This window comes from Ambystoma mexicanum, chromosome 5p (genome assembly GCF_040938575.1).
Source record: "Ambystoma mexicanum isolate Mex_15411 chromosome 5p, UKY_AmexF1_1, whole genome shotgun sequence".
In the NCBI taxonomy this organism is placed as follows: Eukaryota; Metazoa; Chordata; class Amphibia; order Caudata; family Ambystomatidae; genus Ambystoma; species Ambystoma mexicanum.
Genome location: NC_090930.1, coordinates 541,141,479 through 541,154,339, shown reverse-complemented (window position 1 = coordinate 541,154,339; position 12,861 = coordinate 541,141,479). Strand labels below are relative to the sequence as shown.

At 46.2% G+C, this 12,861-nt stretch overlaps 1 protein-coding gene across 1 annotated transcript in view; it reads right to left on the bottom strand.

Annotated features, from left to right (window-relative positions):
• Positions 1–12,861, bottom strand: part of TSPAN6 (tetraspanin 6) — a 543,340-nt gene that overhangs the window by 92,506 nt on the left and 437,973 nt on the right. Inside the window, exons 6-7 of the mRNA XM_069612959.1 lie at positions 9,987–10,070; positions 9,792–9,881 (exon numbers count right to left, since the gene is read on the bottom strand). Of these exons, the coding sequence (XP_069469060.1) occupies positions 9,813–9,881; positions 9,987–10,070 (153 nt within the window). The 3' untranslated portion in view covers positions 9,792–9,812. The remainder of the gene's footprint in view (positions 1–9,791; positions 9,882–9,986; positions 10,071–12,861) is intronic.

The following is a 12,861-nucleotide window of genomic DNA, read 5'->3' as shown; positions in this document are numbered from 1 at the left end:
GGAACGAGTAATCATAGGGTGTCCTCTGCTGGGTTGCGATTGTTTGAGGGAATTGTTTTCTTCTTCTGCTTGTGAATCGCTGGCCCTTTAGTTGTTGGCGCTAGGAGAGGCCACCGCTTTGTAGGGCTTGTTGTCCCCTAGGTGATTGCAAGTATTTTTTCTTACAAGTTTCACAGCTTGTTCAGTGATCAGTTTGACGGTGTGCGGTCCAGTAAAACGTGGCTTGTCCCACTTTCTGCTAAAGAAAGTGAGTAGGTCAGTGTCCACCGCATACAACAGTGGCTGCTTTAAGAGATGCACAGCTGCTTCAGTGTTGTTCTCTTCTCTTGATTCAGGGCTCTCCTGTTGTCCTTGCAGTTGACTAGAAATAAAAGGCACTAGCCATCAAGGAAGCAGTGTATTCGTACATTGCCTGACCCAATACAGACTTTTTTCAGCGTCCGAGTGTCCTAGTGGGAGCATGCCAGGGGACGTCACATGCGCCGTCCTGTCACCACCTCAGTTGGGGTTAAATGGTGGTCAGACCCTGGTTTATTGCGCAACACAAATAATGCTAATGCAAGACAGTGAAGCCAACTCTTATTGAGGGTCCTTTTAATTTTGGCTATTCTTTCCTTGAGCAGACCGTTGAGGCAATCTGACACCCAGTTTGCTTGCGGGTGATAGGCACAAGAGAATTTGTGTTGTATTTCTAACAAGGTTGTGATGTGCTGGAACACCTCATTGGTGAAGTGAGGGCCATTGTCAGACCGCAGGACCTCGCACATGCACCTTCGTGGGAATATATCCCAAACTAGGAATGTTGCCACTCTAAGAGTATCAGGATGGGAACAAGGACCAGCTCCGATCCATCGGGAAAATCGGCATACAACCACTATCATGTAGTGGTACCCTTGGTATACTTTGATCATTTCCACATACTCTACACGCAGTTGCTGGAATGGACCAATTGGACAAGATATGGCTCCTCTCCCTACTCTTATTGTTCTTTCGGAGACGCACTACATCCCCTCTTAGTCCATAGCCGTTTTCTTCCTTGGGTGTAGCTCCCTGCAATTCCATAATCTGTCACTGGTAGTGCGCTGAATCATTGTTCGTGCATAATTGCACAATGGGGACGAAGCATCCATTTCTAAAATGTCCCCAAAGTAGGCGAAGCGTTTCGCTTCCGTGTCTGCTGCCGCGTTACCCCTGGAGATGGGGTCGTCCTCGTTCGTGTGTGCTTGGCACTGTTACGCTCACCTGGGTCCCACAGGGGCGTCGGTCGGATCGGACGGCTGCGGTCTCCACCAACGTGATGCGTAGTGCAGAGATGACTGACTGGACTGGCCCTCCTAATCTTGTCTGCTTGACCCGTAGAAGTATTCTCCTGCAAGTGGAGAGATGGATTTAGCCACCCGTGGATTCAAGTGATTGCACCCCCCACAGTCCTCCCAACTAATCACCTCCGAAGTGCCCTCTCAGCAATCTCACCTCATTCTTGAAAGATGAGCTCTCCATCCTGCATGGATTGCAGGGGCGCGTTGATGTCAGTTACTTCACTGGTTTGAAGGCGTGGGCGAGTTCCAGAGAGTATTGACTCTGGGGTTCCTGGCAAGGTCTAGTAAGTATCAAGTTCATAGAGTTCAATATGTCCAATGTGTCACTCTTGTCCGCCCTTCCTTCCTTGTCTTGCGGCTGAGATCGTGAGAAAATGCTCTCGTGGCAGCTGGTGGCGCTCAGGTAAGAGTCTGTATTACCCGACGCTGTCCGGTAAATGTTGCACGTGTTTAACGTGTTGTTTTCTCTATTTGCAGGTGCGGCACATGAAGATGTGGAGAGTTATAGAATAATGCCTCCAGTGGTAAATCAAGTCAGTCTATGGTGATAAGAGTTATGTTTGTTGGTTTTCTCGGCTCACCTTGTTGTTTTCTTTTGTCCCCCAGGTGCCGGAGTTCGGCGAAGAAATAATGGTGGCAGCGCCGAATCGAAAGATGCTGCGAGGACTGGTGAGTATGGCGCAGCGCTGCAGCTGGAGATGCGACACGTACAGAAATGGTGTTCTTTCCAGGTCAGGAGACGAGTTGGATCCAGGTGAGGAATTCGAAAATAGTTAGTTTTCTAACCTTGTCCTTTTCTTTCCTCTTTGTTTTAGGAGCTCCAGATTCGAGGTGGGCGTGGCAGAAGACTGGATGCAGACTGCAGGCACGGTGAGCGTTATGCTGCTAGATGCAGAATAACGCAAAGTGTGTGCTGTTGTTCGGGCGTGGTTTAAATAGCCTCCAAAGTAGTTCCAGGTAAGAAGTTCCCTAGAACCACACCAGAGTAAAAAATAGTCCCTGGCTTGGACTCACTAGCAGCATGGTCTGCATCAGGTAAGTAAAGTCTATGAGCCTGGCGCCTAGGGCGCCAGGACTGAACCCAAACAGCCCCCAGCCGGGGCTGTTGGGGTTTTAATAAGTATCTGGATGCCTGCTCCCGGAGCTGATGGGCTTGGTCCTGAGCCCGGGGGTAGGCATCATGACAGGCACTTCGCCACTGCTATGCGCTGTGGGTACTGGAGTGCCTCTATCAGTCTGCCCAATAAGGTTGCGTGCTGCACCAGTGAACCATCATCACGTCTGAAGCTCCTCAGCCAACATGACAGGCCAGAATGTACAGTGGACGTCAGGTAGGCTGAATCCGAATATACGATTACTTCCTTTCATTTGCTGTGCTACAATGCCAATATTAAAGCTACTAATCTGCTGCTTGTGCTGATATGCGACGGTAGATGTGCGCTTGTCACCACCTTGCTCGTCCCGTGGTCTTCATCAATCTTACTACTGCTGTCCCAGTACGTCTTTCCCCAGTCCTTTGGTCAATAGTAGACGACACGCCGATGTAAAGCAGGTCTCCTCCCTCAAGTGTGTTCTCCTGTACTTTTCTAGTGTCACTGAATTCTTCTATGTTGGCTGTGCAGTTGTGCACAGTCACCCTCCTTTACGGAGTCTCCGATGAAAGTCGCTGGGTTAACAAGTCTGCACCTCACTATCTTCAGAAACGCCTCGTACCCGGAAGCTCTGTTGTCAATGCACTTTTTGGATTTTCTTGCAATGCAAAGAGAGCATGATCCACAGAAAGAGTGGTGCTGCATCCCATGGTAATACTCGCTGAATTGCCTACTGTGAATGCGGCGGCAGCCAAAGCCTGTTTGCATGCTTAGTATCCTCTCATTACTACTGGGTCTAATTTTCCACTGTAATATGCAAAAAGCTTGTGCCCCATGCTTGTCCTTTGTGTCAGTACTACAGTCCTAAACATTCCATTTGATTGCAAGAATAAGAATAATTAACATTGATAGTCTGGGATCCCTAACACTGGCGTTGTGCATATTGCTTCTTTCAGCTCCCCAAATGCCTCAGTCATCTCTGTTAAGGCCCATTGTATGCTCTGCAGTAGTTACAAGTCCTAGAAACTGCTGCATTTGTCTTATGGTTGTGGGGTTGACTGTCCTGCGTATTTCTTCTGCTATTTCTGGTGGTACTTTCCGCCTGCCCTGGGATATCATTTGTCCAATGTACAACACTTCTTTCTAGCAATATTGTAATTTGGCCTGGTCTACCTTATATCCCTTGTCTGCTAGTACTGTCAACATGTGCACAGATTCATCTCTATACTGTGCCTCTGTCTTCCTGCAAATCAATATGCAGTCTACTGTAACGCTCACCTGATTCCCACAGAGACGCAGGTCTGGCTTCGAGTGCTGATGCTTCTTCAATGGTGAAGCGCAGGACTCTGAAGATGGACAGGAAGGGCCCCTCTACTCTGGCTTCTCTGGCTCGCAGGAATATTCCCCTGTGCGTGAAAAGGGAGTATTACCTACTGACTGAGTTATGCTCAAGCCTCCCACTCTCTTCCAACCCTCCACGATACCCTTCCACGATTCCCCGTGAAGTCTCACCTTAGGGTCAAGAAGGATGAGCTCTCCATCCTGCTTTTGATGCAGGGGCGCGTTGAAACCCAGTTACTTCACTGGATTGAGGATTGATGGGAGTTCAGGTAAGCTTGACTATTCAGGTAAGGCTCTGTAAAAGTTCTGTTGCAAGTTCAAAAGTCCAAGCTTAATAATAATGTTTTGTCTTTTTCCCCTTAGGAGCCGGGGTTCGGAATGCCAGAGATATGGCGCCGACCCGAAGTGAAACGTGCAGTTCCAGTAAATGACAGGTAAGTTCTGGATGAGCGCTCGGGTAATGTCTTTGCTTTTGCTCATTCAATGTCTTTGTCTTTTTTGCCCATAGGGGCCGGGGTCCGGAAAATGCCTGGAAGTGGCAAGACCCGAAATGAAATGGGAATGACCCAACAGGTACGTCTTAGAAGGAAACTGAGCTTTTCCTATTCCCTCCCTTCTCTCACCTTGTTCTTGTCTTTTTCTCTCTAGGCTCTGGGAAGTGGCTGTGGATCCGGATGATCGCTGCTGAAGATGGTGGCGTCCAGGATAGGTGAGTGAAATGCAGCGCTGCAGCGATCGTAGCGAAATGCTTTTAAAAATGATGTCTTCCTTTTCAGGATCTTCGGTGTGATGACTCCGTGGTGCTGATTTAGCAGGTAAGGTCTTTTGTCTCCCTTTGCAGGTGACCCAGGATGCTGACAGGCGTGGCTGAGGTCCAGATGCAGGAGCCGACACGGTGAGCGTCCAGCTGCGAGGAGCAGAACAACGCGAAGCGTGAGTTGCTGATCGGGTGTGGTTTAAATAGCTTTGGAAGAAGTTCCAAGTGTGTATCCTTCCACCGATCAGGTATGTATCCTTCCCCCACCACACCCGGGTGGAAAGTAGTCCCACAGGTAAAGTAGTTCCATTCAGGCCTCAAGAGGGCCTGGATGTGGCAGCATGGTCTGCATTAGGTAAGTGCACATTAAAACACTTGAACACATGTCTAGCTTTATGAGCCTGGCGCCTAAGGCGCCAGGCCAGAGGTCCAACATGAGCCTGGCGCCTAAGGCGCCAGGACTGCGTCCAAAGGGCCCCAGCTTGGGCCCGCTGGAACTCCCCGGGGGAAAATGATGCCTGCCTCCGGGGTTGCTGGGTCGGACCTGGCTCCTTGGAGGTAGGTATCATGACATCTACGTACTGTATAACCGTGCCCTCTAATTTTACATTTCCCAAGTCCATTTGAATTACTCCATTGAATATAGAAGGTGATTTGCAGTACCGTTGAGGAAGTCTTCCTATGTTTCACTTCTTATTTCTATATAGAAATAAAGTTAAGTCCTGTGAGTCTGGGTGTAGTGGTAAAGAGAAGAATGCATTCTTCAAATCTATGACCGTGAAGTAGGTAGCTTCTGTGGAACGCTACACAAAATTGTCCCTGGATTCGGAACTAAAGGAAACTCTGATTCTACAATGTGGTTCAGAGGGTGCAAGTCCTGTATAAAACGCCACAACCACCCCGGTCGCCTTTTTGACAGGGTACAACACAGTGTTGCATGGTGAGTCTGATGGTACAAGGATGTCCTGCTTCACTAGTGCTGTAATGGTCTCAGATACCCTTGTCTGCCTCCCTCGAAAGGGGATATTGTCTAGCTCTTGGTAAAATGGCTCCTGGCTTCAGCTTTATTTTTACTGCTCCTATCCCTTTCAGAAGCCCGACATCATGGGGACTTGTGGTCCATAAGATGCTGGGGACATTTGCCAAATCTTACTCGAGAAATGTCGGCCGTGCTTTTAGCATCATTGCCATTCTCTGTGGTACCTCTATGTAATGTATTTTCACCCAGTATGGGATGCTGATTTCAAATACTATTTCGTGTTCCGATCGGTTGTCTTTGAACAGTTTTTAATCTTTAACTGTAGTCTATCTGTACCATTCTGCCACGGCAATGACTGATCGCCATGGTCGCCCTGTGTCATTTGTCCCATGTACTGCTATCCAGTCGTCCCCCACTATTACTGCCTAATTCTAGTGGCACTATCATCCCTTCCTTCACATCCAATGGTATTTCTGGCCTGGCTTGCTCCAACTTTCAGTGCTATGCGGATGACACTCGGCATGTTTTCAGGCTCCCCTCTGCCACCACTTCTTCTCTTATCTCCGACTGACTACTATCCAGGAGTGGTGTGCTGCCAATGATCTCTGCCTTAATGCCAGTAAGACAGATTCTCCTCATCGGCACACCTGTCCCTCCTTTCCTGTCACTTTCTGGCCGGCCTCCCATGGCCTGCTCCCTGCTCCCACCTGTGAGGCTAAGAACCTCGGGTCATCTTCGACTCCACACTCTCCTTTTCTCCTCACATCTCTGACGTCTCTAAGAAGTCAAACTACCAACTGTACCTCCTCAGAGGTATTCTTCCTTTCCTCTTCCTCCACAAGAAGCTCTCTGACTCGAGAGCTCTGGTGCTCTCTAGGCTGGACTACTGCAACAGCCTCTTTCTAAATCTGCCTGCTTCTACTCTCTGCCCTCTGCAAATCATCTGCAAGACTGGTCCTTGGCCTCAAGACCAGGCATTGATTCTCTCTAGGACCACAATCTCTGTATTGGCTCCCAGTGTCTGCACGGATTAAGGTCAAGACACTCTGCATTGCCCACAAGGCCTCCAACTCTCTCTTTGCAAATACCTTCCTACTCGAGCTCTCCGCTCCTCCAACTCCCCCAGGGTCAGTCGCGTCTCCAAGCAAAGAGTTGGTGGTAGATCTCTTTCTTCGGCTGGGGCCCCCCTCTGGAACAGCCTCCCTGCCACTCTGAAACTCGAGGAGAAGCATCTCCGGTTCCGGAAGCACCTCAAGACCTTCCTCTTTGCTTCTGCCTACTCACTTCCATGTCCATAGCCTCAGAAGTGCACATTAGGGGCACCCAAGTACCAACTTGGGGCCTCCCTTCTTTTTTCGCCTTTACTAGCGTGGTTATTTTTTGTTAGCTCTTCTACCATTCTAGGAGGGGGTGGTCAGTTTGTGTGTTTCGCTTTTGGCGGGAACCCTTGGGTATCGTTGTCTAGGCTCCAGAGTGTCTAGGTAGGCAGGAAGTGGAGGAGGAGTTTTCCACCCCCCCTGTCCTTTGTCTGCCAGAGAGCCTGAATAGGTTCAGCTCCCACAGGGGGTCTGGCTGTGCTTATTGGATACACAAACGCCCCTTTCTGTAAAATGCTGCAGAGAAGTGTGTGCTGGAACTGTGTAAAAGGTGAGGCTTCTGGAGTGGAAAGCAAGTCTATTACTGGAAGCTGATGTAACCGAAGAATAAGATGACCAGAGACGCCTGCAGATCCTTTGCAACACTGAGACGCAAGCAACCACTGCTGTCCTGACCCTGTTTTCTTTGCAACAGAGGAGCTCCGAAGAGTACGACTCCTTCCCTTTGGCTGGTGGGAACAACCAGTCCCAAGACAAACTTTGAAAAAAGCCATCTCCCGAGGTCCTAGGAGTTTCCAGTGCTGCAGAACCCCAATACAGGAGATCTGCTGCCCATTTCGAGTGCATCGTTGTGGAAAGGCCGAATCCATCCAAATCTTTGCTGAACCCGTAAGGGCACTCCAGAGATCCGATCCAACTCGCCCAGACCCCCTCAGAGTGTGGGACTGCAGGAAGCGAAGAAGATTGACTGGGCGATCCGTGTCCTTAGTTGATGTTGCTGAAAAGGCGCCAAAACCACAGGGTGAACCAAGAAGTTGCTGAAAGTAGTCCTACAGGTCTTCCCTCAAGTCTACTGCTGATGGTTCCTGTCCATTGTCCTGTCTCCAATCATCAGACCAAGGAATCTGGAGGTCGGGTCCAGAGCTGCAGCATTTCCTTCTAACCTAAGGTACTGTGGGGACAAAGGTATTGCTTACCCGATTCCAAGAAGTCGCTGCAGAGTGTTGGAGTGCACAGAGTGCATGTAGAGGTGTCCAGGGCAACCACCTTTTACCTCTGACACAAGCTGCTGCTTGTTTCCCCTTCTCAAGTCTGTTTTAAAAAGGTACCTATTGTTAACTTGCTTCTTCAATAAACACTAGAAACTGGAAGAAATCCACAGGAACTCAATTCGCTGCTTGGCAAGTTCAAGCCCTCTCCGAACTGCCTTTAGCTAGGGTTACGTTTTTGGACTTAAAGGACTTGAGCTTAGCTTATGTTACACTAACTATTTTCCTCCCTTTAACTAAGTGACTTTACTATATGTGTTTGCAGAGTAAATGCATTGCCGTATAAACCGTGGAAAACCGCATGAGTGCACAATAACCGATAATAGGATAACATTGTCTTTTCCCTTTCTAACGTTGCTACAAATGTAACCGCGAAGAAACATAAAAGTGAAAGTGCTCTTTGAAGTGTATTATCAAGTATTTCTAAATGTTCTAGTATAAACATCTGAAGTATTTAAAGTGATTCTGGTGTAAATATACATGTATACTTTTTATATAATTATAAGTGTAGGTGCTTCTTTGTTGTACCTGGCTAGATAAGATTCAGGGTACTTCCCTACAGCTCACATCTTCCTCTTAAAACAAGCCTGACTGCTCTGCCACTCTACCAAGGTCCTGAGCTAGTACAGACTGATACCAAGTTGTGGAACTAAGTTGTGGAACTACAAACCACTGGGATAATAGTCTTACTGCCAGTAGGACTTTAGGAAAACTTCCCTAACACAACTCAAGGTAGAATGCTTGAGGGTGTGAAGCCAGAAAAGATGCCCCACAGGATGCGCACCTGCTGAAACCGGTCACACCCATCATGCACCGGGGGAAGCGAGGCACCAGAGAATGGTGAGATCGGAAAATATTGCGGGGACATGCAAAGCGCTGATGGAAAAAGTAAAACAATTACACGCTCATGTGGGGATGATCTTATGATCCGTGCGGCAAAGAGGACTGAGGTGTCAGAGGGTGAGGCTAGTGTAGTATGGTCATGCCCACATCCGTGTCTCTGCATGCTCCAAATTTAATAGGGGGAAAAAAGGTACCGGTCCCATCCCAACGCAGGGACACTATACAATATGGAGGAAAGGGGACGAGTCCTAGGAGTATGTTGCCCTTGTCCCACCCAGTAGGCATGGTCACAGGGCAAGCCACAGCCTTCAGGAACTTCACAGAGCACTCTTGGCAACAAAGCACAGGATCAGTGTGGAGGCCAGCAGTCCACTGTGGTCGAAATGGGACAGCACCCTCAGGAGTCCAGTGTCTGCTTGGGTTCAGTCCTCTGTCACCCTTTGAAGGCAGCGGAAAGGGCACTCTGGTCATGCTGCACCACAACTCAGATTCCAAAGTGCATTCAAGCACAGGCCCAGAGCCCGCCTATCCACGCTCTCTGAACCGGGGAAGGGCACATTTAATTCCTCAGGTACAAGGTAGCAAAGCGGACCTGTACAGGTAGCAGCAGTCAGTATGGAGAGCCATTGATGACAGGAATTTAAAGGGCAATAAAGTGGGCATGAAGAGCTGTTGAGTGCAGTCATCTTGCTGGATGCTCTCTGGTGCCACCCTATAACAGGGCATTTGATTACATAGGTTACATAGTTATCCAAGTACATTTGCTGTTCGCAGACACTATCTACCCCTCCCCCTTGGGAAAATATTCCAATTGTAGGTGTTCCAATTACACTATTAATGCAAATACACTCTTAGTAAACGGTTTCTGAAAATATGCTTAATGATGGGACTCCAAGATTTGAAAACTACTGAAAACACAGCTTCAATCCTTATTGGTATAGGCTTTTCTGGGATGCTTGGCACATTCCAGGCACTACACCTTTTCCAAGCATTACAGCAAGAAGTTAATTTGGAGACCTATTTTCTTCCACATATTTCTAACATGCGTTGGTATGTGAATTTTCAAACACTTTGCTCTTTGAGGGCATTTCCATACCTTTGTCCTTGTGGTTGGAGGTTATACCATCTCATACTGATTGTTTGTGATGTAGCGTGATAGACAACATGCCAAAAAGATTCCGACCAGCTGCAGGCAGGTACAATAAAAAAAAAAATATCAGAACATATGTGGCAACAAAACACAATTGGAATAATTTTGCTGGAACAAGCAGGGATAAGTGTAAATATTTACCTGAAAACACGCAATTCCAAATGAAATACCAGCCACAATGCCAATCTTTTCCTCCATTGCCGATGTCACAAGTGTAAAACATCCCTGGGAAAAGATAGATAATTAAAATACAACTGTTGGAAGAATAAGCAACTTCTACCAACTACAGGAGACCAAACAGAATAGCAGAAACACAGGAGAAAGCATGAGAGCGGATTGTTGCTTCTATGTGCCAAGATGCCCATGTCATTCAGGAGATGATCCCCCAGTCTTGTTTTTTACTTTTGATTCTAGAACCTGTAGTTCTGGAATTACAATGAGAAATGCAAAACCTTATGGAGAAAACAAATGGGACTGAATTTTTTATTTTTTTATTTTTTATTTTTATTTTTATTCAAACCGTGGTTTATTAGTTCGATCAACAAACTTTTACAACTTTTCAACTTAAATAAATAAATTCTTCATGGTATAAACTTGATTTTTCTTTTTTTTTTAAAGAATTTTTTATAAGAATCCATTTTTCTTCCTACTATTTTTTTCCCCTCAACTAAAATATATACTTGATGTAGAATATATAATAAACACAAAGCTATATTCATTCTCTGTTCACCGTATAACCAGTGTTTTACCATCTTCATATGTTGATATAAATATGGAAAAATATACAGGAGATATAATGTACTATTGCTGGTAACTTCATTTTTAAACTTATAGCATCCTGTAGATTGAAAGGCCATCAGATAGCATAGACGTAGCCCTCACTCTATGTTATAGCATGCTGAGAGGAAAACCAGGAGAACAACATTTGCAGCACTCGTCACCTAAGAGGTATATCAATTAAATAAGAGACATTTGCTGAAATAGAACAATATACATATAATGTTGTATACAACGTCTGCTACTCTGTCCCTTGAATCTTTTCATACATATTCTCAAGCTGGTGGTTTATGATTGTTAGGAGTCCACACAAGGACAGTATAAAACTTGTTCTAGTCCCCCACATACAGACTAACCAAACCCATTCCCTGGTAGCCTCTGAGAGTACACCATGTTTTGCAATTGTTAATTGACGTGTTGTCTCAAAATGGGGACAGAATATAACTAGATGTTTCAGAAATTGAATTATATACGGTTTGTGCGGACGTCTAGGGGAGCAGAAAAGGGCTGCTTCCTTGTAACCTTTTAGTTCAGCTATCCGATATAACGTTTTGGCCCAGTCATGCTCAATAATGCAGAATTTCACATGGTTAGGTCTAAAATCCAAATCTACTGGTTCCAGCGCAATTTCGTTCAATAGGTGGATCATTTGTGAGTAATAGATCGTGATGGAATAACGTTCTGAAGCGACCATTAGTTGTCCTAGGTCTTCATACAGACAATTATCTGGAGGATATAACATTCTAGCGAAGTTGGACAATAGGCGCCAGTTCCGTCGTGCAGATAAAGCAGTAAGTCCAAATTCTTGCCTTATTATCACATTTGGAGTGGATTTGGCGAGCCGCAATGCCCCCTTCCATAAGCTACCTTGTAACTCATCGAGGTGGGTATTGATGTTTACAAGGCACATATCCAAAGCGAAAAGAAGCACAGATTCCACCTTCATTATGTAGAATTGGAGGAGTGGCAATAGAGAGAATTTACAGAACTTTATGTAAACCAGCCGCATTTGAGTGGAAAGGGGAGCCGCTTTCTTATGTAATCCCTCTTTCCACATCGCCAAGGACTGGGAATCAGTTATTGTATAACCGAGATAGCGGATAGCGGGCACTATGGTTAAAGGGAAGTTTTCAATTCTCCATTTGCAGGTGATATTTTTCCTTTTCAAATTCCTAAACACCACAATGTGAGATTTTTCCACGTTGCATTTTAGGTTATGAGTCTGACAGTAAGAGGCAAACAAGTTTAATTTAATTTGCAGGCCTTTGGGAGTACGATAAAATATTACAATATCATCGGCGAAGGCTAGCCATTGGATTTTTAAATGACCAAGCCTTGCCGGGTATGAAATCTGATTGTTCCAGATGTCATTGATGCCACATAGGTAGAGATTGAATAGCGTGGCCGCTAGGTTGCACCCTTGCTTTACACCAACATTGATCCTTATCGGATTCGTTGTTGCGTCTTCGTTGTTAACTCTTACCAAATATGAGGTGTTTGTGTGAAGCTTGGATATCAATTGTATGATGTACTCAGTTATATTCATGGCCGCCATCTTTTTCCAAAGTAGTGGACGTATGACAGAGTCAAAGGCTGAGGTGAGGTCTATGGATGCCATATAAAGTGGGCCAGAGTCTCGTACGTTGGTTTTCGCTAATAAGTCTGCCATAATTGTTGCATTAAGGGGAGTATCCATCCTTGCCCGGAAGCCAATTTGATACCTGGATAGAATCCTAAGCTGGCCAATGACCGCTTGTAATTCCCCCAGGAGCAAGCTAGCAAACACTTTCGCAGCAGTATCAATTAACGCAATCGGTTGAAAGTTGCCAGGGTCAGACCTTATTCCTTTTTTATATATTGGCACGATGACAGAATTTAGCCAGGAAGGAGGGGTGATGGCGCATGATAGAATGTTATCAAAAAGTTTCTTTAGAATATAGGCCCACATAACTGGATGCCGTTTAAGAACACAAGGTGGAATCCCATCAGGGCCCGCTGCTTTTGAGTATTTTAGTTTGATTATCGAGGATTCTATAGTAGTCATTTCCCATGGCAAAAAGGATGCAATGGCTAGGGTAGTCCATTTATACTCCATTTTTTCGAAGGGTGCTGGGAGGGCACTTTTTTTTCAAAGAAAGTCTTCCAGACCTGTGCCGAGATCATAGATGACTGATCCGTGGTAAGTTCAGTAGTACCCGCCCTAAGCAAAGCCCATGTGGAACGTCTATCCCTGTGGCAA